Below are 27,191 nucleotides of genomic sequence, written 5' to 3' on the forward strand. Positions count from 1 at the left end.
AACCTAGCTTTCCAAGGAGTGCAACTTCAGTACCAAAACTTGAAAAATAATGTAAAAAGTTATAAAAAAGCTTTAAAAACCCTATATAATCCTGGATTGAATCTAGTAGCACAGTAACGAAAACAAAACAAAGCATACTAGCCATCATGATTTATTCCAGAAATGTAAGCTTTTCTCAACACCGGGAACCTACTCATGTAACAGAGATCATCACAATAATTTTACGGTTAGATTACAGCATCTTGATAAGGCATGATAAAATTTAAAATCTATTCTTGATTTAAAACAAACTTCAGCATATAAGGATTACATAATTAGGAAGAAAAAAAAAAACCTGATCAGATAAAGAGCTGTTATCAGAAGCAAATAGCTAACACTGATAACACCTTGCTGTTAAATAGCAACCTAATGGGGGTCTGCAGATCAAAGGGGATGGGGGAGAGGCAGGTCTGTATATATATGTAACATATGTTTCAGGAAGGGGGAATGCAAGCTTTCATCATATTTTCAAAGGGATCCATGACCCAAAAAAAGGTTATTTCCTGTACTAGAGATAAAAAAAAAAAAAAAAATACATGAGTGTAAACAAAAGTGGCAATAAGTGGTTTTCTTTGGGGGAAAGAGATGACAGATAGTCCCACTTTGGAGTTATAACTCCAAAATTTTATACCCTTTAATCACTCTATTATAAATTCCTAATAGTTAAAAACATGGATCAAAGGATATGCCCATGTAAATCTTTAACAGGTGTGTCAAATACCCACTAAAAAGGTATACCAATCCAGACATCTTAAAAAAAAAAAAGACCCATAAAAAAGAATGCCTGTTTTCCCATATATTACCAGCACTGGGTATGACAAACTTTTAAACATTTCTCCAACTGATAGATGAAAAATGGAATGTTACTTTAACTTAAATTTCATGAAAATTACTAATGAGAGCAAACATCTTTTATATATTTGTCTTTTGTATGTCTTTTTGTGTAGTCTGAACACAGTTTCTGATTGGGCTACTTTGAACACCTCTATGTAAGTGAAACAATCACTGTCTTCTGCTGGAGGTGGAGAAAGTGTTTGTGATACCACTTAGATGAATGAAAGCTGTCCTCGTGTTGTCTGAATTGACCTCACTCCTTCAAAAGGCCTCTCCTCAGTCATTTACATGTATAAAGAGGCCAGCTGGACACCCTGTTATATAAGTGGGTGCCAGGGGTGCGCCTGTCCACCTGGCCTGTATGTCTGACAGCAGCCCAGGGGTGCAAGGGCTTCTGCATTAGGAAGGGCCTGAGGGCAGTGGGCCAGAACCTGCTCTGGACACGAACCTTGAGAATCTGATCAAAGCTACAGATGCTCCACCTGTACACAGATCACAGATACAATGTCAGTGGGTCCTTGACACCCACAACTCTTACCACTTCCACCCCAGGACCCTGGCTGAGGCCGAGGCTGAGAGAATGGCTGAAATGTGCTGTGCAAAAATAAAAAGACAAGTCACTGGGTTTTGGAAATGACATGCTCTCTCCGCTAACAGAATTTGATCTAGGAAGCTCTGATTTATCATACCACTTTGTGAATAAGAATAACTGTTAAATGCATTTCTTTCTGATTTTCATTCTTATTGTGAATATAAAGTTAATGAAAGCTCATTAAAGTGAGTACTCTTATAAATACTGTATTCAAATTAGATACTTTAGAATATGCTTCAGAACTCTTATATTCAAGAAATTATAAAAACTAGTGATTTCTTGGTGAACACCCTCCCTATAAGTAAAGGAGAAATTTTATACATACGGTCTCCTTCATCTGAATTTGATTGATCTTTATTCGAAATAACTTGTGCTTGAATTCTCCGTTAAAAATGAATTTGTCTCCATCTTCTACCTCCTTTCCTTTGGGACTTTTAATCAGAACTCGTGCTTTGCCACAGGCCAGGGACTGTAAAGTTCTCCGCAATTCACTGTCCTCTGAATGGGGAGAAAAGGCAGGCGCAGATGAGCATGAAAGTGAATGTGACAAAAATGAAAGAAACCACACTCTCAAGTGTGACGAGCAGAGACAGGGTCTGTATCTTCTCTTAAATGAATAAATGTTTAAAAACAAGGCACTCAAAACCCACACATTCACAAAGAGGGTTTTCATACCTATCCCAGTGGCCATTTTTATTTCTTCAAAGCTGAATCCGTCCCCTTCGTTGAACATGAGAAGCACCAGAGTCTGGAAGAGAGATACCTGGAATTCTTTCTTTCCCTTAAAGAAAACAAACATATCATGTGTGAAGCTATGTTTGCACAATCTTGAAAAATTTTATGCAGCTTCTTCTTGCTCTCAAATGTTGTATGTGTAATAAATTACTAATTAGCCACCAAACAAATTGTTACTAATTATACAAGAATAAAATGACTTGGTATTATGGCACTTAAAAATTCTTCTCTTAAAATATTTTTTAAGTAGCAAGAAAGTTCTGTGTTGAACAAGAAGGGGATTATCATTATTTGAAGTTGCTGACACAAATTTAATAGCGACCCACTTTTAGCCTGCCGAGGTCCTCTTAAGGGCAGTTAGAGGACAGAGCTTGAGAGGGTGCAGTGACAAAACCTGTATGGACAGGGAAGCTAGCAAAAGATCTAGCCAACTTCATTATTAAGAGAATGAGTAATGAAATAAGCACATCAATGATCATAAACCGTCGGCCCAGCTTCCTTTTGTATGTGCCTGTGATGTAAATGACTAATGAAACCCAGCTTTGGACCTCACATAATTCCCCACCTCTATTCAAAAAGTCCCCACTGCAGAGGCTTTCCACACGCAATTAGTTCTGTTGGATGACGGAGCATGCCGTGTGAGTGCTTCATCCTCAGGCCTAGCCACAGAAGGCAAGAACTGCAGTCACGCAATCATTCCGCAGAGGTTCAGTTCTGAAGCTGGCAGTAAGGGGATCATATCTTAACTTTTATAATAGCTTAAAGACTAGTAGGTGTGGTTTTATGTATATAACCCTGCACAATAACACACAATGCAACACGAATGCATAATTTACATATAATTGCACACACACACACAGAGTTGACCCTTGAACACCATGTTTGAACTGTGCGTGTCCACTTATACTTTAATTGAAATTATTGGGATGACGCTAGTTAATAAAATTATATAGGTTTCAGGCATACAAATTCTATAATACATCACCTGTATATTGTATTGTGTGTTTACTACGCCACGTCAAATCTCCTTCTGTCACCATTTATCTCCCGTTTACCCTGTTCTACACCTCTCCCCACCTCACCCTTCCCCACTGGTAATCACCATACGGCTGTCTGTGTCTGAGGTTTTTTTTTAATACTTCACCTTTTTCACCCAGTTCCCCAAACTCCTTCCGCAGCTGTCAGTCTAGTCTCTGTATCTCTGAGCCTGTTTCCATTTTGTTCATCAGTTTATTTTGTTTATTAGATTCCACATATAAGTGAAATTATATGGTACTTGTCTTTCTCTGACTGGCTTATTTCGCTTAGCATAATACTCTCCAGGACCATCCATGCTGTTGCAAAAGGTAGTACTTCCTTTTTTTGACGGCTGAGCAGTATTCCATTGTGTAAATGTACCACAGCTTTTTACCCACTCATCTACTGATGGGCACTTTGGCTGCTTCCAAATCTTGGCTATTGTAAATAACGCTGCAATGAACATAGGGGTGCATATATTCTTTCTGATTGGTGTTTTGGGTTTCTTCAGATATATTCTCAGAAGTGGAATCACTGGGTCATGAGGCAGTTCCAGTTTTAATTTTTTCCACAGGGGCTGCACCAATCTAGATTCCCATAAACAGTGCACAAGGGCTCTTTTTTCTCCACACCCTCACCAACTCTTATTTGTTAGGTTATTGAAGATAGTCATTCTGACAGGTGTGAGGTGATATCTCATTGCGGTTTTAATTTGCACCTTTTCATATGTCTGTTGGCCATCTGTATGTCCTCTTGGAGAAGTGTCTATTTTAGGTCCTTTGACCATTTAATTGTATTGTTTGCTTTTTTGGTGTTGAGTTTTATAAATTCTTTATAAAATTTGGAATATTAACCCCTTATCAGATGTATTGGTGAATATGTTCTCCCATGCAGTGGGTTGTCTTTTAAGTTTGTTGATGGTTTCCTTTGCTGTGCAAAACCTTTTTATTTTTTTGTAGTCCCATGTTATTTTTTCTTTCATTTCCCTTGCCCAAAGAGATATATCAGAAAATAATATTGCTAAGAGAATTGTCAGAGATTTTAATGCCTATGTTTTCTTCTAGGATTTTTATGATTTTGAGTCTTACATGTAAGTCTTTGATCCCTTTTGAGTTTATTCTTGTGTATGGTGTAAAAAGGTGATCTAGTTTCATTTTTTTGCACATATCCAATTTTTCCAACACCATTAATTGAATAGACTATCTTTTCTCCATTGTATGTTCTTGCCTCCTTTGTCAAATATTAATTGACCATATAGGCATGGGTTTACTTCTGGGCTCTCTATTCTGTTCCATTGAACTATATGTCTGTTTTTATGCCAGTACCCTGCAGTTCCACTGATCTATATGTCTGTTTTTATGCCAGTACCATACCAAACTACAAAGTAGTCTGATATCAGGTAGCACAATTCCTCCAACTTTGTTCTTTCTCAGGATTGCTGTGGCTACTCTGGGTCTTTTGTGGTTCCATATAAATATTTGCAATGTTTTTTTTAGTTCTGTGAAATACATGAGCATTGGTATCTTGATAGGAATTGAATCTATAAATTGCTTGAGTAGTATGACATTTTAATGATGTTAATTCTTCCTATCCATGAATATGGTATATGTTTCTACTGATTTGTTATCTTTTTCAATTTCTTTATTCAGTGTCTTATAAGTTTCCAAGTACAGGTCTTTTACATCCTTGGTTAAATTTATTCCTAGTTTTGTGTGTGTGTGTGTGTGTGTGTGTGTGTGTGTGTGTGTTTTTGTGGGTTTTTTGTTGTTTTTTTGATGCAATTGTAAATGGGATTGTTTTCTGTTTTCCTTTCTGATAGTTCACTATTGGTGTATATAAATGCAATTAATTTCTGAATGTGTACTTTGTATGATGCTACTTTACTGAATTCATTTACCAGTTCTTAGTAGTTTTTTGGTGGAATCTTTAGGATTCTCTATATACAATATCATGTCATCTACCACTTATACTTTTAAAAAAATAAAATTCACATATAAGTAGATCCTCACCAGTTCAAACTGGAGTTGTTCAAGGGTCAACTGTATAATTTATGATAGTGTACAACTAACGTTATATAAAAGGTAGCAAAACAGGACTTTTGTAATTTTTTTGCTTAGTGTACATAATTTTATTTAATGTGAATATGAAGGGACTGTTTTGTGACAAGCTTCTTTCATTTATCAATACATTGTACACATTTCCCCTCTTAAATTATCACTTTTAATAATGCACTGCAACAGGTATTTTTATTCATTATCTGAGAAAAGGTCTTATTAAGATGAATTCCCAGGATTGGAACTAATGCAACAAAGCATGTGATTTGAGAAGTTTTGAGATATGCAATGTCAAACCACCCTTCATAAAGCTCATGTTCTCCCTCCAGTAGTGGGCAAGAGTTTTTTTTTTTTAGTTTTAGCCTTTACCAATTTCACAGTCAAAAGTGTCATTTTATTGTATTTTAACTCTCAACCCTTTGATTGGTAGAGAAGTGGAACACATGTTCATAGACATTGATTTTTTCAGTCTTGCTTTTATGAATTGCTTCTCCACGTTCTCTGCTTTTTTCATTTAGGTAAATGCTTTTCATTTCCTGTTGACTTCTTATTGATTGGGCTATTAATCCTTCAACTGTTTAGTTTTATTGACTTACAAAAGTCAGTGTTGTGTTATACTGAATAAACTTTTCCTTTCTTTGCTACCAAAGTTCAATCACAATCTTAAAAATTCTGTTAACATACTTACAAACATAAAAAATAAATTTAATAGACAAAGAACTTACTTCCTTAAACTCTGCTTTTAAAACAGCATGTCCCAATGTAGTTTGCCACTGAAGTTTTCGACCACTGTGCTTTCCGAGATAAAATGTCTTAAATACTTCCTGAAGTTTAATCATCTGTCAAGCATAGGAAAACAATTTAATTATGCTAAACACCATTAATCATTCAATTTACAATTTTTCACAGCTGAATAAAAAGATTGGTTCTGTTCTGACAGTTGTTTTTCTGTATTCTATTACCTGTAAAAATGTCCACCACTCTAGGACATTGGGGGGGTAGCTTCCCCTGGTGTTTAATGTACAAACAAGTTGTATTCTGTAGTCTCCACACCCCCACACCCAGGCTTCCCTGGCCAGTAGCACTGTAATGAAGACCACAGTGGCCATCCTCAAAGATGCTGTGTGAAGGCCCAGGTGTATCCTGCTCAAGCTCTCACTGACTCCTAACTGCTCTTAGAGCTCTGTGATGCCTCATCTGTGAACCATGACCATGGTTAATGGCAAGGCCCAGGCATCCAGCTGCTATAAGGGTTCATATAAACACTCAGGACAGTGCGTGCACAGGAAACATGACATAAGCTAGCCATTACTTTCATTGTTATTTTCTTGGAAGAGTCCTTACACCTTCCAAACTTTCTGCCAGTTTTTTTATTGCTTGTTATCTCACTTTTAAGTTCCCAAGCCCCTCCTCCTTCTCCAAGTGTCCCTCTCCTGTATCTGTTCTTGCTTATGGACAAACTCTTATTTCTCTGATAGTTTCTGTATACATGTTCATATGCACTACATCTGTTCCTCTAACTTCCTTTTGCTCATTATTTTCTTTAGTTCCTTTCACATCTGCTTCACTCTGCACCCAGGATCACCAGTGGTTCTGTGCTGCCAAAACTAATGGCTCTCTTCAGGCTTTATCTTATGAGAGGAGCCCTCTGAACAGCTTCCCACGCAGCAGCCTCCTCCTGCCCTCCTGGCAACTATGACACTCATCACTTTGGACTTCCTGTCTCTATGTCTTGAGTCCAAATCGTCTCAGTCTTCTTTGGTTTGTCTTTCCACCCACTCCACATATGCTGGCATCTCCAGGGTCCTGTACCCCTCGCATTTTGTACTCTGGTCATTCCTTTGTCAGTGTCCTTGGCCACTTCCAAGTTCTTCCTAAGAGTAAAATTCTTCCATGGCTTGCTAAGGCCCCTTTCCTCTGAAACTTCTGACCTCAATGACCTGTCCTATGCCTCCTCTCCCCTATCTCTCTGTAGTCCCATTCTCCATTTCATTGAGTGCACTGTCTCATTTTCCCTCAGGCTATCACACGTTTCCTCTACCAGATCTGGGAACCACTTCCCTAACAACATTGACTCATTTTTCAGAACTGCTTCCTTAGAGAAGCGTTCTTCAACCACTCTTAGCAGATTTATAGCAGATTGTGAGTACCTCCTCTGGACAGAAAGCTAAAGAGGGCAGGACCAGGTCTGGGATTTTCATTGCTGTTCACTCTGTATAAAACATTAGCAGGGCCCAGCCGGTGTGGCTCAGTGTGGTTGAGTGTTGATCCATGAACCAAGAGGTCACAGGTTTGATTCCCGGGCAGGGCACATGCCTGGTATGCGGGCCCAAATCACACATCTGATAAGGATCTACTACACAGAATATATAAAGAACTCTTACAGTTCAACAGAAAGACAACAGAATTAAAAAATGGGCACAGTGCCCAGCTGGTGTGGCTCCACAGTTGAGTATAGACCTACGATCCAGAAGACTGTGGTTCAATTCCCGGTCAGGGCACATGCCCTGGTTGTGGGCTCGATCACAGTAGGGGGCATGCAGGAGGCAGCCAATCAATGACTCTCTCATCATTGATGTTTCTATCTCTCTCCCTCTCCCTTCCTCTCTGAAATCAATAAAGATATATTAAAAAAAAAATGGGCAAAGGGTTTAAATAGACTTCTTCAAAGAAGATCTACAAATGGCCAATAAGTACATGAAAAGATGCTCAACATCATTAGCTAATAGGGAAAAGCTAATCAAACCCACTCACACTCAGTAAGATGGCTATAATCAAAGAACTGAAAATAAATACTTAAGTTGTAGAGAAATTTGAATCCTTGTGTGTTGCTGACAGTAATATAAAATAGTGCAGCTACTGTGGAAAACTGGTAGTTGCTCTAGAAGTTAAATAGAATTATCACATGAACCAGAAATTCCAGTTCTAGGGCTGTATCTAAAGAACTGACAATAGCTATTCAAACAAAAATAACACACTCATGTTCACAGCAGCATTATTTACAATAGCAGAAAGTGGAAAAGACCCAAGTGTCCATTAACAAATAAATGGATAAAGTGTGGTATATCCAAACAGTGGAAAATTATTCAGCCTTAAAAAGGAATGAAGCACTGACACATACTACAATATGGATGAACCTTGAAAATATACTAAGTTAAAGAAGTCAGATATAAAAGGCTACATATTATATGATTTCAATTATTTGAAATGTCCAGTATACACAAATCCACAGAGAGTAGATTAGTGGTTGCCAGGGGCTGGGGCAGTGTGTCTGGTGGGAGTGGAATGGGAGTGACTGCTTAAAGGGTCCAGGGTTTCTATTTGGGGTGATGAAAAAGTGAGGTGATAGATGCACAACTTAATGCCACTGAACTGTACACTTTAAAATGATAAATTGTAGGCATATTTTACCACAGTTTAAAAAATACAGTATGGTAAGCCTCAAACATCTTTTGCCAGAAAATAAAAAAGTACTGAAATATACAGGGGTGTGTTCAAAGGACAAGGAAGGAGTCAGCTGAAAAGTGCTCCCACCAGCCAAATATGGGACAATTTGAGCATCAAATAAGTAACTAAGATTCCATGAGCTCATAGTCCTAAAGACAGAGAAATAAATAAATGGGGTAGAAGGGAAGGCTCTTAGAGCAGAATATTGATTTCCTAGAGAAATGATGGAGCTAGGGAAAAAAAAAAGAATCACTGTTCATCAAGGTAAAAATGGACTCAGGCAGGAATCAAGCAGGTGAGAGTCTGATGGGGAAATAAGAGGTTTACAAAGTCTTAAAATATCTCCCCACAAATTACTTAATAATTACAAAAGGAGCCCAGCCGGGTGTGCTCAGCGGTTGGGCATCGACCTATGATCCAGGAGATAGGGGTTTGATTCCTGGTCAGGGCACATGCCCGGGTTGTGGGCTCGGTCCCCAGTAGAAGGCAGCTGATCAATGACTCTCTTTCATCATTGATGTTTCTACCTCTCTCTCCCCCTTCCTCTCTCTGAAATCAATAAAGACATTTAAAAAAATATTACAAAAGGAAAAATACCAACTGCAGAATGGAGAAACCAGGTAACACCTTAACCAAATGATTATATATAACATCACCAATGTTAGCAAATGAATAGTGTGTGCCTCTGGACATGACACTGAGAGGAAATGACATCTCCCACGTGGGATCCTGGTTAGATATGCATGACCTGAGTCTAATCAAAGAAACAAATTGAGAGACAATCTATGAAAACTGGCCTGCATTTTAAAAACATGTCACTTTTGCTATAATAAATCTTATTCTTGAGTACAGCTGTAAAAAACTCCAAAAACAAATAAAACAACAGCCCCCAAAAAACATGTCAGTGTCATGAAAGAAGAAGAAAGGTTGTGTAGCTCTTACAGATGCAAGGAAATGACTAAATGAAATGTGGGGTCCTGGAATGGATGTGGTTACCAAGAAAAAAAGCTAAAAAGCATAGTTGGGAAAACTGACAAAAACAGAATATGGCTGTATATTGATGAAAGTATTAATTACATAAATGCTAACTATCTGAATTTGACAACATGCTCTGGTAATGTTTTTGGGAAATTCCCAGTAAAGTATTAAGGGTAAAGGCCCTGGCCAGGAGTTGTCCCAATATGTCAAAGTTGCAGGTTCTATTCCAGTCAGGGCACATACTAGAATAGAATCAACAAATGAATGCATAAATAAGTGGAACAAATCCATCGATCTCTCTCTTAAAAAAAAACACCAAAAAACACAAAAATATCAATAAAGTGTTAAGGGTAAAGATGTAATCTACTCTCAAATGGACCAGGAGAAAATGGCACATATATGGAGAAAAACAGAATGATGAAGCATATATGCCAATGCTAAAAAAATGAGCAAAGGGTACTGGAAATGTTTGAATTATTCTTGCTAATTTCCTGTAAGTCTGAAGTATTTCAAAATAAAATAAGAAGTGAATAAACTTACAGTGCCACAGGAGAGGCACGCCCAGGGTGGAGTCTGCACCCTGCGGAGGGTAAGTGGGGTGAGGAGGTGAGGGAGGGTTTTCTGGTGAAGGTGACTGAGGAGATAAGTCTTAACAAGCTTCGAGTGCTGGGGATGGGTAGGGTGTGGAGGTTTTCTGGAGAAGGAGGTTCCATTTAGAGGGTTATACAAAGAGGCCTGAGAGGATGAGAGAAGTGGGTGGGTTTGGGACCTACAACTAGTTTAGAATAGAGGGAGCACGGCATCCATGCAGGTGAGCTGGGCCATAAAGAAAGGCTTCACATCTCACAGAAAAACTGATTAAGGTGCTATCACCATTCCCCTAAGGATGGAGAAATTCAGGGAAGGACGATGGAGAAGAGTAACGAGAGAAATCTTGGATATTGAGTCTGGAACATCTGTGTACAGTCAAGTGGACATACAGGTTGGAGGCTGAGAGCCGGTGTGGGCTGAGTTCAATGAAAGGGTGTGGCATGAGAAGGTAGTTGAGGGATGATTCTGGACAATGTTAGCATTTAGGATATGGGAGGAGGGAAACAAAGAAGAAAACAAAAAGGCATCTGACCACTGGATTCAGAAACAAACAAACAAACAAAAATCAAGAAAAGATACTGTCTTAGAAATGGAAAAGATAGCTTTGAGAGGGACTATTTCTGACCCAGGCTCCCAGTTGCCATGACTCTGTAGCTTTCTTTGCCCTTTCTGGAAGCCCCTTCAGCTGGAAGGCCCTCATCCCCATTCATATTTAATTCCCAGATCCCACACTGGAACCAGCCCTTTTCCATATCACCTGGTATTGTAATTAATGGTGCTTGTGCTATTTCCTCCCTGGATTTTAAGTTCCTGAGCCCTGAATTCTCCTTCATATCTACAAATCTACAGAGTACCCAAAGTCATGGCTGACATATAAGTCTTCAGCACTTCACAAGACTCTGGCATTGTCTATAATGGAAGGAAATAATAACCAGACAAAAGGAACCCACAACTCAACAACCAGCAACTATTAAAACAAGTGCCCGTGTTGATGCCTTCTTGATGGTCAGCCAGTGGACATGGGTGAGCCAGGAGAAGCTGTGGACAGGGACAAAAGTGATCACTTTGATTTTTTGCTTCAGTGTGTGATTTTAAAAAACCTCTCATTAAATAATTCTTGAAAAATAACATGTCTGTGCATGGTATGGGGGGAACAAGGGAAGAAGTCTATAATGTTTTGGTAGCACTAATATATTTAAAATAAAGGACAAACAGTCTTTAAAACACTTACTTCTGGAGTTAAATGTACTTCCATAGGTGTGTATGTTGGCCAGTATCCCATAGTAAGTATATTGACTGTTAGGTCTATAGAGCCTGGGTCACTCTGATTCTGCATATACTAAAAGCAAAGAAAATCAAGATAAAATAATTATTTTAGAATATTATTCAAAATAACTATAAAAAGGTAAATGGTATAATTTTCATAATACAATTTAACCTTATTTGCATTTATTTTAATCTCTAGAACATATTCTACTGAAGCCACATAATGTGCTCCAAAGTCACTTGAAATATTTTTTCTTCTTTGGTTATGTCACCAATATAAGATACCATTAAGCTCATTTAAATCAAATTTTTATTATACATTTTTAGGGATTTTTCTTTTTCATTTTGAATTTAGGTTATCTGAGTACGTGAGACATTAACAGTGTAAATTTTAAGGACAAGGATTTTACATAACATATAATTATTTACACATTTTAAATAATCACTTCACATAATTTAAAGTGGGTACTTTTAAAAAAGCTGTTTTACTTGAAAAAAACAGAACTTGCCTGCTTAAAATGAACCATGATGTCCTTGGAGAGCTCCATGTCCTTGAACATGCCTTCCAGCTTGCTGGTGAAAGCAGCGCCACACTCTGGGACACAAGCGAAGGGTGGGTGAAAAACCCCAGGAGCAACATGCTGTTAATGCAATCAATTCCCAGCACAGAGGTAGGACAGAACCCCAGGTTCCACATGCTTACCATGCTTTAGTTTTGACAACATAGATTTTTCAGCATCGACTGAGGCACTTTTTCCAACAAGGAGTCTTTTTGCCAAGTCTTTTTTATAAAATGCTTCAAAGACATCTTTACCTATTTATAACCAAATTAAAAATAACAAGACATTAGACAGTTGATACACAAATGTTCACTTTAACTACTGGAAAACCCTAAGTGTTCATTCTGATGCAAGCCAACTCTAATTTCACTGAATCCCTGTGTTAAATTTCCATAAAGAAATACGTTCAATTTAATCAGTGGGCGACCATCACTGTAGTTCCTGTATTAATATGAAAGTGGAAAATGTTTCAGTCAGTTTTTCTCAAGAAAAGATAGGGCCCACATACATTTTTGATTATGTAGCATTTTCCATGAGCCCAATGTTAATAAAAATAACATAGAGTATTTCTCACCATGAATAAACCTGAATATTATCATGATTTTGTCAAGGATCCTCTCCAGCTCTTCATCTGTTGCTTCTTTATTACCCGCTCTCAATTTTGAATCAACATGTTTTGCTGTGAAATTAAGAGTTTAAATTATTTGAAAAATAAGCATTTGTTATACATTTTCTAAATAGAAAAAAAGAACATCTTTAATCTCTATAAGCCAAAATTGGACAATAACACTCTGGAGCCTTTCCAAAGTGACATTATTATATGACAAAAAGGCAAATATCTGATGGCCTAAGATATGTCCTTTCAAGTCACGTGAGAATAAATACTTTAATTATATGCTTCGGTTTCACGATGCATTATTGCTTTAGGAACTGGAATGTCCCATTTTCAAGATGTGGTATAAGAAATTTGAATGACTCTCATAAAGGATTTTTCTCAGGGCTTCATAAGATTATATCCATGGTGACAATGTTTTATCACTGAATGCAGGGATTAGAGCAATTCTACTCTGGGTTCCTGTTTGACACAAATCAGCCATGACCTGGCTTAAGGAAAGGAGAACCCAAGGCTTTTAAGAAGCCCAAACTGAGTTAAACATTCATCTTTAGAGAAACAACAATCCATAAAGTGGCCCAAAGGCCCAATTAAATTGCCCTGTTGTTGCTTTTATTTGTATTTTTCTTTATAATTTTTTATTATGAAATATTCTGAACATACACAAAAGTAGACAACTGTATAATGAACTCCATGTTCCCATCATACACTTTCAACAATAATCAACACAAGCCCAATTTTTTATCACTGTATACACCTTTCTTTGCCCTTTGCCACCTGTAAATTTTAAAAAACTTTTACTGACTAGTGAAATTCTATGAATCCTGAAATATATCTTGATATTATCATGAAATAATTGTATAGAGTAGTAATTTAAAAACTGTTTCATCTTAGAAATAGAAAACCTAAATAGACCAATTACTAGTGAGGAGACTGAATCAGTAATCAAAAACCTCCCAAAAAATAAAAGTCCAGGAACAAATGGCTTCGCTGGTTAATTTTTTCAAACATTAAAAAAAATTAATACCCATCCTTCCCAAACTCTTCCAAAAAACTGAAGAGGAAGGAACGATTCCAAACACATTTTACAAGGCCAGCATTACCTTGATACCAAAACCAGACAGGGACACCACAAATAAAGACAGTAACAGGCCAATATCCTGGATAAACACAGATGTAAAAATTCTCAACAAAATATCAGCAAACCAAATTACACAATACATTAAAATGATCATAGACCATGAGCAAGTGGGATTTATTCCAGGTATGAAAGGATGGTTCTGCACATCAATCAACATGATACAGCATATTAACCTAATGAAGGACAAACATTTTATTTCAATAGATTCAGAAAACACATTTGGTAAAATTTGCATTCGTTTATGATAAAAACTCTCAGCAAAGTGGGCATAGAGGGACATACCTCAACACAAACCCATCTAACATCATGTTCAATGATATAAAGCTGTAAGCTTTTCCTCAAAGATTAGGAACAAGACAAGAATGCTCTCTCGCCACTCTTATACAACATAGTACTGGAAGTCTTATCCACAGCAATTAGGAAAGAAGAAATAAAAGGCATCCAAATAGAAAAGGAAGAAGTAAAACTATCACTATTTACAGATATGATACCCTATGAAAACCCTAAAGATTCCACCAAAAAATTGTTAGAATAAATGAATCCAATAAAGTCAAAGGAAACAAAATCAATATACAGAAATCTGTGGCTACATACTAGTAACAAACTATCAGAAAGAGAAGTTAAGAAAATAACCCCATTAACAATTATATCAAAAAGAATACAAAGTATAAGAATAAATTTAAGAAGGCAGTGAAAGATCTGTATACTGAAATCAGACACTGATGAAAGAAACTGAAGAAGACACAAATAATGGAAAGATATTCCATGCTTATGAATTGGAAGAATTAATACTTTTAAAATGTCAATACTACCCAAAGCAATCTAAAGGTTCAGTGCAATCCCTATGAAAATTCCAATGGCATAGTCACAGAACTAGAACAAATAATCCCAAAATTAATATGAAACCACACAATATCCCAAATAGCCAAAGCTGGATGTATCATGTTCCCTGATTTCAAACTATACTACAAAGCTACAGTAATCCAAACAATATAATATGGTATTGGAACAGAAACATACACACAGGACAATGGAACAGAACTGAGAACCCAGAAACAAACCTACACATATATAGACAATTAATTTATGACAAAGGAGCCATGAATATACAACAATGGGGAAAGGACAAAATCTTTAATAATGGTGGGAAAACTGGACAGCCACATATGGAACTGCTGCCTTATACCATATATAAAATTAACTCAAAATGGATTATAGACCTAACTGTAAGAACTAAAACTATAAAAGCTCTAGAAAATAATAGGAAAAAAATCAGAGACCTTGAGTTAGGTAAAGATTTCTTAAGCAGAACAGGAAAGAGCACAAAGTATAAAATATACATAAAATTAACTAAATTAAAATTTAAAAATTTCCTTTTTAAATACACTTTTAGGGAATTCAGACACAAGCTACAAACTGGGGAAAATGTTTGCCAATCATATGTCTGATAAAGGAGGACTCATATACAGAGTGTGCATTTATACTAAAAAACAAACCGTTTCATCTTATAATATGGTCATTTGAGATCCCATCCAATTTTATCCTATTTTAATGCTGATTACAGAATGCAAAGATAGTGACTCAAGAGTATCTCATGTTAAACATTATCTGGAGACTGACCAAGTTATCATAACACAGAGGCATCATATACAACAAACTTTCTCAATCCAAATTCTGAGCAGAAATTACAAGGAATCAAGACAGAGAACCAAGGTTCAACTCTACAAAATATAGCTCTGGGGCTGCTAGAACAGGAAGTGCAAACTAGGCTAAATCTCTACTGTCCCTTTTTTCTTTTGTGAAGTCAAACCTCATTTTTTTACAGAATCACTGCTGCGTCCTCCCTTGTGAAAATACCACACACTTGTACATACACACACATATGTATATAAAAATATATACCACACATGTGTGTATATGGTTTTTTGAAAACACAGCTCCTAATAAGGTGTAATAATAACCTTTCCCTTTGCATGAGGGGCTTGGGGAAAAATGTGTGTGTGTGTGTATACATGTATATATATGCATAAATTCTCACCCAAGGACATGTTTTCCATTGATTTTAGAGAGGAAGGGAGAGGGAGAGAGAGTAAATACTGATCAGTTGTCTCCCATAAGTGCCATTGTCGGAGATCTAACCCAAAATTGGGTATGTGTCCTGACCGGGGACTGAACCTGCCACCCTGCAGTGTACTGGATGACCCTCAACCCTCAAGCCAGGGCAGGAGCTTGAATATTTTGAGGAAAAAAATCTGCTTGAGTTATGTCTTACTTTCCCATATTAAAAAATTGTATAGAAATATGTTTTTCTACCGATCAGTTCTGCGGGCTTATTTGGCCTCTTGTTGATAAACGTTTCAAAGGATTCCTTCATCAAGTTGATGAACTTCTCATTCCTCTGAAAGCACACTTCTATCACATGGTCCACTCTGTCCTTAAAATCCAGCAGGTCCTGCACCATATCTTTATCTTTTTCAGGATTGATAACAATCGTTGTCCCAAAAGTCTACAAAAACAAACACACACCAAGTCATCAACAGGTTTATGATACCACACATTATTTTCTCTTGCTATCAAATAATCATGATAGTTTAGAAATTTCATAAATTTAGTCTACATTCTAAAAATTAAGTGAACAATGTAGTCCCCCGTTTCTCTGGAGGATACGTTCTGAGATCCAAGTGGATGTCTGAAACCATGGATAACCAAACCATACACACACACACAGTTTTTTCCTATACATACATGCATACAATTTAAGGCTTCTCTTTGGCATTAACTGATTGCCAGCATCACTACTCTTGCACTCTGGGCCATTTTTAAGTAAACTAAGGGTTGTCTAAACACAAACACTATGATACCATGACCAATGGGTGGGTACTAAGTGACCAATGGGTGGGTAGTGTCTACAGGGTGGAAATGCTGAACAAAGGGAAGATTCATATCCCAAGTGGGACAGCTTGAGATTTCACCATGCTACTCAGAATGTCTCACAATTTAAAACTTATGAATTGCTTATTTCTGAAATTTTCCATCTAATGATTTTAGAACATGGCGGACTACAGGCAACTGAAACAGAAGAAAGTGAAACTGAGGATGGAGGGTGGGGGAGACACAACTATACACAATGCTTTAGTTTTACAATTCTGCCTCTGGAAGAACTTATAAATTACTGGGAAATTTTCTATTGTTTTTTGAAGAACTTTTACTTATGAATTCCTCAAAAAGACTAACTCCTATCAATGTACCTATTTGGAATCCTTGGCTATAGTTTTCTGTCTCCTTCACTTCTAACTATAAGTAGCACGGTTTTTAGCCTGTATTTTTAATTAAAAAATGCTATATTAAAGTAAACATTACTAAAATTCTATGTGTGACAATAGTTAGATGTTTGAGGATATAAACTACCTGCTGAAGAGGGGCTGAATACAATTAATTTTTTTGAAAAACTGGTCTTGCCCGGCCACAATGGCTCCCTTGGTTAACTGTCACCCTGTGCACCAAAAGGGTGCCAGTATGATTCCCGGCCAGGGCACATACCTAGGTTGTGGGTTCGATCCTTGGCTGGGGCATATACAAAAGGCAAATTATCGATGTTTCTCTCTCTCTCTCTCTCAGCATGTCCTTGTGTGAGGATTAAAAACAAAAACAAAAAAACTGGTCTTAAGTATACACTTACACATCATTTATGCATGTGGAAGCAGATTATTGGTGAAAAGGTACAAATAAATTAGCATAAATGCTTTCTGGAGATGGACACGATGACCACTAGGGGTAGGAGGGACTTACTTTTCACGCTACCCTCTGTACTGACTGCATTTAAAAATAATGTACACACACTGCCAGATCAGCTTTATTTTGATGATGACACACTGTGCTAAATGTAATCTATTTTGCCATAGTGTAACTCCTTATCATTCATGGACACTCAAGAAAGGTGGTCACATTACTGATTTTTACTACCCAAACTGAAAATTGCCAAGATGACTTATTCCCCAAGGACTACTTGTTGGCAAAACTCTAAATCTCCATTAGCCTTTCCTTTACCTAAAGCTCTATTGCTGATCCAGCTTAAATCAGTCATGACTTTTAGCTCAATATCGTTGTATAGAATCTTGAGGTGGTGGTGTGCATGTGTGTACAAGCTTTCAACATGTAGACTGATAAGCAACTTCAGGCCTGATATTCCAGAAAGCAGCATGAAAGCTTTATCTTTTTTATCGAATTGAAATTTTTCTTATGATAGATTCATATGCAGTAAAAATAGGAAGGAGATTCCTTGTACACTGCCTATTTTCCCGATGGTAACATCTGGTAAAACTAAAAAGCAGCATCACAACCAGGATGTTAGTATTGATACAATCTACCCATCTTATCCACAATGTCCCAGTTTTAACTATAACTCATTTTTGTATGGATTAAGTTTTGTTTTTTTTAAATTTTTTAATTTTTTAAAAATATATCTTTATTGATTTCAGAGAGAGGGAGAGGGAGAGAGAGAGTGAAATATCAGTGATGATCGGCTGCAGCCCACAACCCAGGCATGTGCCCTGACCAGGAATCGAACCCCGATCTCCTGGATCCTAGGTTGATGCTCAACCGCTGAGCCACGCCGGGCTGGGCTGGATTAAGTTCTTTAGACTTTATCACTTGTGCAGGTTTGTGTACCCATCACCACGGTCAAGAACCATAAGGACCCCTTCTGTTGCCTTTTTTATAACCATACATGTACACACACACGTGCTATAGAAACATGAAAGTAAATCTTTGGGAAATAAATCTTGGATTGCTAGGAAATAAAGTAGCACATACACCAACCTAACAAAATGTGCAATAGTTCTTACTATGCAAAGGCATGTTTAAAAAGCAGATTCATGAAAATGACTACTTTTTGAAAATCAGGACTATAGAATTAAATTAGGTATTTATGCTAATGACAAATAGCCAAATAGCCTTTTAAGTCATGTTTATACCTGGATGGTGTTCATCATTGTTGGTGTTATCTTTAAAAAAAATTTGCACAAGTGATCTGGAAGGAAATGGAAGACTACCATCTACCTGATCACCTGCTATGAAAAAACAAAGGTACCTTTAAACAGTCCAGTTCGCTCTGCCAGGGAACTGCAGCATCCTTGCACTGGGCCACCCACCCCTTGCACAAAGCTCAGTTGGTCAAAACAAACTGTCAATACAAACCCCACACACCTTGATGTACTCGCTCCAGTGCTGCAGCAGGATCTGCTGCCCACCCTTCACTCGGCTAAACAGCTGGTACATCTGAGTGAGGTCGGGCACTCTGTTCTCATCAAGTAAGTGATCAAGTCCTGGATCACACAGTAAATGTTAGCATATCACATCAGTAAGTCAGTGCGAATAACAACGAAACTAGAATATAGTGTGCACCAGAAAAAGTTAATATGTAATGTAAAAATTTAGGGAACTTTGCTTTTTTCCACATAGGTAAGATGTTCTAATGGAGTAGCTGAGATAAATCCTATTAGCTGAATCTCATTTTTCTGACCATGCTGGGAGATGTATTCTTTATTTCTTCATGTCACTAAAAGCCTTCCTAATTCACTAAAGTAGCAATGATCTGAAAAACACTCACACCAACTTTTTGACCTGGGAGGTTAGTGATTCCGAGTTCCTTCTGAGTTAGTCCATCAATCCAAAAGTATATTTGTCAAAGAATAAGCTATCAATCTAACATTTTAGATGATTAATTTTCTCCACATATATACTCAACTGTGAGAGAAAAATATTTATTATTTTCTAGATATTTTGAAGTACTTAACATAGCATTTAAAAAGTTTTTCTTTTCTATTTTAAGTATTTAGATTTTATGAAGATTTTCTAAAACCATACCACCATCAGAAGAACTTTCACAGAAGACTTTCTAAATATCTGCTTTATGATAACAACAGAGAGGGAGCTAAGTTAGAGAAGTGGTGAGCTAGTCATGTTACTTCACAAAGTCTCAGATTCTTCTGTAAATGGGAACAATGCCCATCCATCGAAGGTGGTTTAAAGATGCGCACAATGCACTGTTGATGGCAATTACAGATCCTCAATAAGAGCTCCAATGTTCATTTCTCTAAATTACATTTTGATCTACTGATACAAATAACTTTATAACTTATCTTACTGAAACCCTAAATAATGTCTTAAGAATTCAAAAATTACAGCTATTTATTTAAATGCCTCTAAAAAAATTTAGATTAAGCTCCTAAATATATTTCACCATTTTGTGAAACAACTTATGCAAATTTCTATTTACTTGAAGCCCTTTTCTCTTATGACTCATTAAAAAAACCCCCACCTAGTATGATTTCTGAATGCATTTATTTTAGGTAGACCATAAGTTAAGACCTCATTCACGTGCAAGCATACCAGCTGTATAGGTTTCGGTGAGGTCTAAGTAGAAAGACATCCAGACTTGTACCCTGCCTCTCAACTTAGGAGCTGTGACTTAAGGCACCACTGTTAAGCTGTTAGCCTCAGTTTTCTTACTTGTAAATGGGGGTAATGATTTCACTGGGTTCTCCAAGGACTAGAAGATATTTACACGAAGTACAGTGGATGCTCAATAATGCAATTCTCTCTCCTTTTGGCATTACTGTGGTTTCACTTGGAAGTCCAACTATGACCATCCAGCAAAGCAGAATCCATACCAGAATATATTTGGGTGCTTAGGGCCTTCCCAAGTTAAACTTTAAGGTTTTCAATACCTTGAAACAATTTGTAGTTTCAGAATGACTTTCAAATGGTAACATTAAATACTTAAGAGTTACAAAAAGTAACACGAAGTAGCAGAGTGTTATAAACAATCCCAGTGTCTGCAGCACCAACATTTGAATGATTCTTTAACAAAGCTTTAGGATCACAAGGGGAATGTAAGATTAGCAATATAATGTGTTCTATTTTCTGTTTGCTTGTTTTCCCAGGATTATCAAGGCAGAAAAGTGTACTCTGGCTTAAGCAGACCACACATTTGTCAGTTTCTATGACATTTAGCTGCTCCAAGGGCATGGGGAGGAAGCCTATGAAAATCTAACAGCCTGTCCAATGATGAACATCTACACCTGCAGCAGCATTCTGAGCATCACCTGTATATCAGTGCACATGAATAATAACACCATGAAGGGCTATGAGTGCTCTATAAGTACCCAGCTGCAAGCTATCTGCTGTCTAGAGGATCTCTAGGAACTTTTCAGTTGGGATAGTATTTAATTTGACTTCAGCATAAACTGTAGTTCTATAACAAACCTTTCAATATTTTTCTTATCTAATTTTCTCAAGGGCTGATAGGTTCATTATTTTTAATGATTTTTAGAGATTGGCTTACAATAAATAACAAATGTCCTTACATTGTTATTTACAATGTTTCACTTTCTTAATGAATTAAGGACTCATTCAGTTTAACTGACACAAGAGTTAGGAAAATCTACCTTTTTGCAGAATTGCTGTTAAATGTTCTCCTAGTAGCTGTTTCTCCACACAAGCAATCAGTGGTTTCCTATAGAAGGCAAAAAGAGACTGTGTCAGAAATAAGGTTAAAGGAGAGACTTTGGTTAACTATAAAAGGTGGGGAATTTACAGTTTACACAGATACTCTATGGACCCAATAATCAGAAACCAAAGGGTCACAGAACAAGCATTTCACTCACACATGGATAGTCACGACTGCTAATTCAAACTCCGAAGTATTTCTAAAATCAATTTACTGAATAACATAACTAGACCAATAAACGCAGGGCAAAGGGAACACTAGCAGACAGGCAGGTGTGCCACACCTTACGTGGGCTCACTTCCACGCTTGGCTAGCAATTGGTCCTCATGCTGTAGTCATTTTTGAATTTAAGTTTTGCCCTCCATTATGCACATTACTTCTTGGATTGCTGCTGCAACTTTGTCCTATTCTTCCACCCCAATTACTCCAGGTCCCATAAAACCCTGTCTTCTACTGTTACAGCTATGTCTCGCTGTCCTTACTTCTTTCTGTCTGCTTTCTGCCATTACCACTTATAAAAATCCAATTTATGAAAGTGCCTTCATGAAGTCCAGTTGCGTGTCACACAGACCAGAATATTTGAAAATCTGGAAATTCAGCAAGTGTCACTTGCCATAATCATAGGAACACAAACAATCATTCTTCCTGGGTTCATTACCCACAGTTCTTTTTTACAAAAAAAATCAGAGTATCTACTTTATTCTGAGCTTATTAATTCTGGTCATTTTCCAAAGTCTTAATTTTATAAGGAACTTTTTAATGTATTATCTTAATTAAACCTCATAGCAACCCTAAAAGGCACAGCAGACATTCCGATCTCCATCCCACAGATGAGAAAACAAGACTTCAGAGATGGTGTGACCTGCCCAGGTCACATGGCCAGTGAGTGGTGAAGCTGACAGCTGAGTTTAGGAGGCGTCAGCACCTTTTCCAGTCTGCCCCTGGGAAAAGGAACCGTGACCCAATTGATGGGAGGTGGAGGCCAGAGAGGAAATATGTCATAAAATTCACCCATTTAAAGTGTACAATTCAATGGTTTTTAATATATTTACAAAGTTGTATAACCATCACCGTGATCTCATTTTAGAACATTATCATCATCCTAAAAGAAAGTTCATACCCATCAGCACTTCCATTCTCTCCATCCACCCCCCCTTGCCTTCTAGTCAGAGGCAGACAGTAATTTGTACATATTTTCCTATTTTGAACCTTTTTTACAAAAGAGAGCATACGTAACATGACGTCTATGTCTGCCTTCTTTCACTTAGCAGTGTTTTTAAGATTCATCCATATTACAGCATGTGTCAGTACTCCATTCTTTTTTATGGCTGAATAATATTCCATTGTATGTTTATCCATCCATCAGCTGACAATGGGTTGTTTCCACTTTTTGACTACTATGAATAACGCTGCATGGAAATTTGTGTACAAGTTTTATATGGATGTATGTTTTCATTTCTCTATATATTTAGTAGTAGAAATGGTATATTGAAGGTAAACATCCCCTTAGCAACCCTGTCCTGGCTTCAGCTTGACTGTCACTTCTCTGCAGATCTGGGATTTCCCACAAGCACCTCAAACTCATTATGTCTAAGGGCGGCTTCATCTTTTCTCTTATGACCCCTCTTATCTTCTGTATTTTCAAATGTCATAATCCTGTCCCTGTCTTTCATCCTGCCTGCCCTCTTCCCCACCAATGAGTCAATTAGCTCTGCACATTTTTTCACTTTAGTCTCTCTTTAAAAACATCCATTTCTTTTCTATCTCCCATCTATAGAAATAGATTTCTTATCTGTCCTCATTTGAATAAATACTGCCAGAAGACATTCACAAAAATTTTCCCTATTACCTTTCCCTAGCTATCCATCCAACCTCAAGTTTAGGGAAAAATGAATTAGATGAAGAAAGAAAATAATGAGACTGAATACCATAAATAAAAGTTACAGCTACATTAGATCTCTAATAAAAAGGTTTACAACCAAAATTGCCTAATATTCTATTATATCCCATTAACATAAATAGAATCTCTTGTCTCAAAACCCAAAGATGCCAAGTATCTCAGCCTGAACTACTCCCTTTGGATGATAACTCATGACAAAGTACTTAGTTTACCTTGTAAGTGCTGAGTAATCACAAATAATATAACATGTGCTAAGAGCAAAAATACTCTTAGATAGTACTGAATGAGTTTACAAAGATACCATTTATTTAAAAAACCAGCCAGGAAAAGGTTTCACCTATGACTGAATTGCAAAAGCTAAATAAATGAACAGTACTTACTGTGTGCTGTGGTCTAAATACGTGATTACTCGGTCTCCTTCTTCCTCTAAACGTTTACTTACATGGTTAAGATATTCTGGAACCTTCCAAACAAAATTTTTAAACACGTCAGTAACAAAAAGATTCTTGATTTTACCCAAGAAGTGGAAATAGTTTTCCTTATAGGCCTTTATTTAAAAACAGAATATATATTAAGGCCAGTGTTAACACAGATTAAAGTGGGAAGTGCATGCAGGTTCGGTGGAATACATAGGAGTTTCCTTAAACCAACTGTGGACATTAAACTTAACCTCTACAAGTAGGGCAGAGGCAGCACTGCTTTGTTGTGCCCTGTTCACAGTGAAGTGCTGTGGTTGATGCCACAGGGCCATCCACCACTGAGGCCCCGCAGATAGGTAAGCAGCAGCACCTGGGGGCTGATATCACGTGTACTGCCCATCACTGAGGTCCCGTGGACAGGTAAGCAGCAGCACCTGAGTTAGAGGTTACAGAGCCTAATGGCACACCCTGGCCCACATACAAAGGGGTCAGCAAAAACTAATCAACAGACCGGTTCATTTGGGGAAAACAGGGTGGTTACAGAAGACCTCAAAATGCACTACACTGTTTCCAGGGGCAGAGGGTGTCCTGCTGCCACCAGACAGCACAAGAAAGGCCCCATAACACAAGTCTGTGAGGTTCTGATCTGGTGGCAGCAGCCAGGCCTGGTATCTGACTTGAAACTCCCTCTTCAAAATTAGGATTAAAGAACCAATGGTCAGGTTCATCCTGCACAGTGACAAGTAACATTTGGGTGACAGTCCCCAGGGGGCTCCTCCGGGACTGTGCTCTAATACCTGCAAAACTGGCTGTCAAGTTGTTTGGGTTCACATCACCATGTCTTTCAGATGACTTTTTGGGTAATTTTTTCACTGTGTCATAAAAATTTTTCACGTGTTAGAATTATCTTTCACATTTAAGATTTGCCTATTGCTTCAATTTGAGTTCCTTTATATACCTGCCTTCAGAAGCTATCTTACTGTGGTTTTTTTTTAAATTGGTGGGAGGGCAAAAAAAGTTTCTAAATGAAAGAAATTAAATCCTTACTATAATAAGAATGAAGCTCATTACAGGGGATTTCATCTAAGTTGTAGATTTCAAAAGATTTTCAATAAAATGTTTGCATGTGTGAAAAGACAAACATTTAGAAATTACACTTAGAAGCATATCTATAAAAATGAAAAATGGCAATTCAGAAACATTTCATTGTCTCACCTCTCTTTCTTGCATTAACCTTTGACCTTCTGCAGCATATAAACAATTAGTTTCTTCCAAAAATTTCAGTTCAAACGAATCTTTATATACCTGAGAAATGAGCAGAGTTATTGACCAATTACAATAAACAAACCTACCTTTTGAAGTGTTGATGTACCCCAAGTTTTGAGAGAGCAAGGCTGCAGTGACCTGCACTAATGAGCTGCCTATACCTGCCATTCCTTCACGGAGGCCTCACAAGCCAGCTCAGCTGCCTCCTGTGTAGTTGACCCCAGAGGCATAGCTGACCTCTGCTTAGCTGACTTTGGGTCAGCTGATTCTTGGCTGGCTGACCTCTACTCGGCTGACTGGGATAGCAAGCCCACTTCACTGCTCTCCTCTGAGAGTCCGCCATGCCCTTGTCCTTTTTCTAGGGAGCACTGGGGTCCATGTTGTAAGGGGTCTTTCTTTTTGTGGTCTTGGTGTGGTGTCAGCCTAAGAGTCATTCCCCTTCTAGTGGTTAAAAAAAAAAAAATTCCCATATTTTCAACAAATACTTCTATGATTTCAATTTTTGCACTTAAATTTTTGATACCTCCATTTATTTTGGTGTAAGTAGTTAGGCATGGGTCCAATTTTTTTCCTTATAAACTATTAAAAGTTATTCGTAAATTTAGAACAATACGATGTTTACCTGAAGATCAGAGAGCATACTCAGCAGACTTCGCAGTAAGCTTCGGTCAACCGCTTCTCCATTTCTTTCTTGTTCAATCAATAGCAGAATTCCATCAATAGTTTTGCTCTGAACCATTTTATCACTAATAATGTGGTTTCTAAATAGTTCTAATCCCATATCCCTGTACAAACAGTAAAAAACAAAACTATATTTTAGTTTCACTTTACAGAAGTTTTAGGTGAAGCTCTAGCTACATTATATCATCCCAAATCTGTTCATTTGCTAATTTCCTAAATCCAGGTGTCAATAATTTTTAATTTTCATTTTTGGCTAGTCTAGTGTGCCTGGTATTTCTTTCTTTATCAAGGCTGTTATGTTTTCATGAAGTGGGTCTGGCAACTGTTACATGAGGAGTGTTGAGGCATTACTAACTAGGTCAAGCATGTCATTGAAAGTATCTTGCAAAAACCTGCTATCCTCAGCCCACAATTCACACCATTCTTCCTGGGGCATGATCAGAGATGCTCAAGGCTTTAGGAACCCACCCTACTCCACTGCCCTCACCAGCCTCTTTTCCTTCTCTGGTCCCTCTACAGAGCTTGTCATCCAACTGTACCTCCCTGGCAGTTGGTTCTCTCCTCTATTCTTTCAACTGGAGAACTGATATTAAAATGTGATTTTAAGAGTCCATCATACTTTATCAGCTCATTACCTGAAGAATTTAGGAGGACATTCAGCTGTCAGCTACTATCCACAAACACTGTGATAACGGACTCTGTGCTTTGACAAAACACCTCCCCAAATCCCCTAGGTGCCAAACACAGAGGGGGCCAAAGTTCAGATCCCTGGGCCCAGCCAGGTCTCCTAAATGGGCAACTCAGAGGCAGTGGTGGTGGTGAGCAGCAGTGGTGGTAGCTAGTAGTAAAGGTGAGCAGTATTAGTGGTGGTGGTGGTGGTGGTGGTGGTAATAAGTAGGAGTACTAATGGTGAATGGTATTAAAGTGAGTGGTAGTAGCAGCAAGCACTACGTATGCTGGTGAGCACGGGTTCTGGGGCGTCCTATCTGTGTTGGAGAACCTTCTCCCCCTACATCATGTCCCATAATGACAATGGCCCTTTCCTGTTCCCTGGAGGAGATGAAGGTCAATCTTCCGTGAATTTCAAAGACAGAGCACTAAAGCCCATTAGGCAGCATGTGGGCTCAAGCCAGTCACCTGGGCTTGAATCCTGCCCCCCCACTCGCACGCTTGCTGTGACTCTGAGGCAAGGAACTTAAACTCTCTATGCTTGTCCTACCTTAACACTAAATGGGGATCAAGCACATTGTTTTAAATCTGTAAAACAGTTCGCATCAGGCCAGGCAGGTACCTGGTATGTAGGAAGTGTTAACTGTCCGCTAGAATCTTCTTCCTAAAACCTAAATCTCATTTTAAAGTTTTAGGAGCAGCCCACCAACAGCCATCAGGTTATCTCATCAGCTTCATCTCTCCAATTCTCCCACATACTGCACATTCTGGGCATGCTGCTGTCCAGTCTCCAGAATGGACTTCTTTCCTCTAAGGACTCTTTCTCTCTTAACTACCTAAGCACCCCTGCTCATTCTGCAGAGCTTGGGCCAAGGCTTG

At 37.9% G+C, this 27,191-nt stretch overlaps 1 protein-coding gene and 1 long non-coding RNA gene across 3 annotated transcripts in view; one reads left to right on the plus strand and one right to left on the minus strand.

The window, feature by feature from the left end:
- Positions 1-11,415, plus strand: part of LOC107536951 (uncharacterized) — a 28,979-nt gene extending 17,564 nt beyond the window's left edge. The window contains exon 2 of the long non-coding RNA XR_001603184.2: positions 11,137-11,415. This is a non-coding gene — a long non-coding RNA (uncharacterized LOC107536951). The remainder of the gene's footprint in view (positions 1-11,136) is intronic.
- CUL4A (cullin 4A) overlaps positions 1-27,191 on the minus strand; it is a 54,461-nt gene that overhangs the window by 3,760 nt on the left and 23,510 nt on the right. For both annotated transcript variants that reach the window (XM_087814214.1, XM_016212877.2), the window contains 13 exons: positions 25,585-25,747; positions 24,912-25,001; positions 23,658-23,740; positions 21,316-21,383; positions 19,073-19,191; positions 16,181-16,373; positions 12,688-12,792; positions 12,257-12,367; positions 12,063-12,148; positions 11,519-11,626; positions 5,997-6,110; positions 2,141-2,246; positions 1,791-1,963 (listed from right to left, as the gene is read on the minus strand). In XM_087814214.1, coding sequence (XP_087670340.1) covers positions 1,791-1,963; positions 2,141-2,246; positions 5,997-6,110; positions 11,519-11,626; positions 12,063-12,148; positions 12,257-12,367; positions 12,688-12,792; positions 16,181-16,373; positions 19,073-19,191; positions 21,316-21,383; positions 23,658-23,740; positions 24,912-25,001; positions 25,585-25,747 — 1,519 coding nt within the window. The remainder of the gene's footprint in view (positions 1-1,790; positions 1,964-2,140; positions 2,247-5,996; positions 6,111-11,518; positions 11,627-12,062; positions 12,149-12,256; positions 12,368-12,687; positions 12,793-16,180; positions 16,374-19,072; positions 19,192-21,315; positions 21,384-23,657; positions 23,741-24,911; positions 25,002-25,584; positions 25,748-27,191) is intronic.

This window comes from Miniopterus natalensis, chromosome 2 (genome assembly GCF_054644295.1).
Source record: "Miniopterus natalensis isolate mMinNat1 chromosome 2, mMinNat1.hap1, whole genome shotgun sequence".
In the NCBI taxonomy this organism is placed as follows: domain Eukaryota; kingdom Metazoa; phylum Chordata; class Mammalia; order Chiroptera; family Miniopteridae; genus Miniopterus; species Miniopterus natalensis.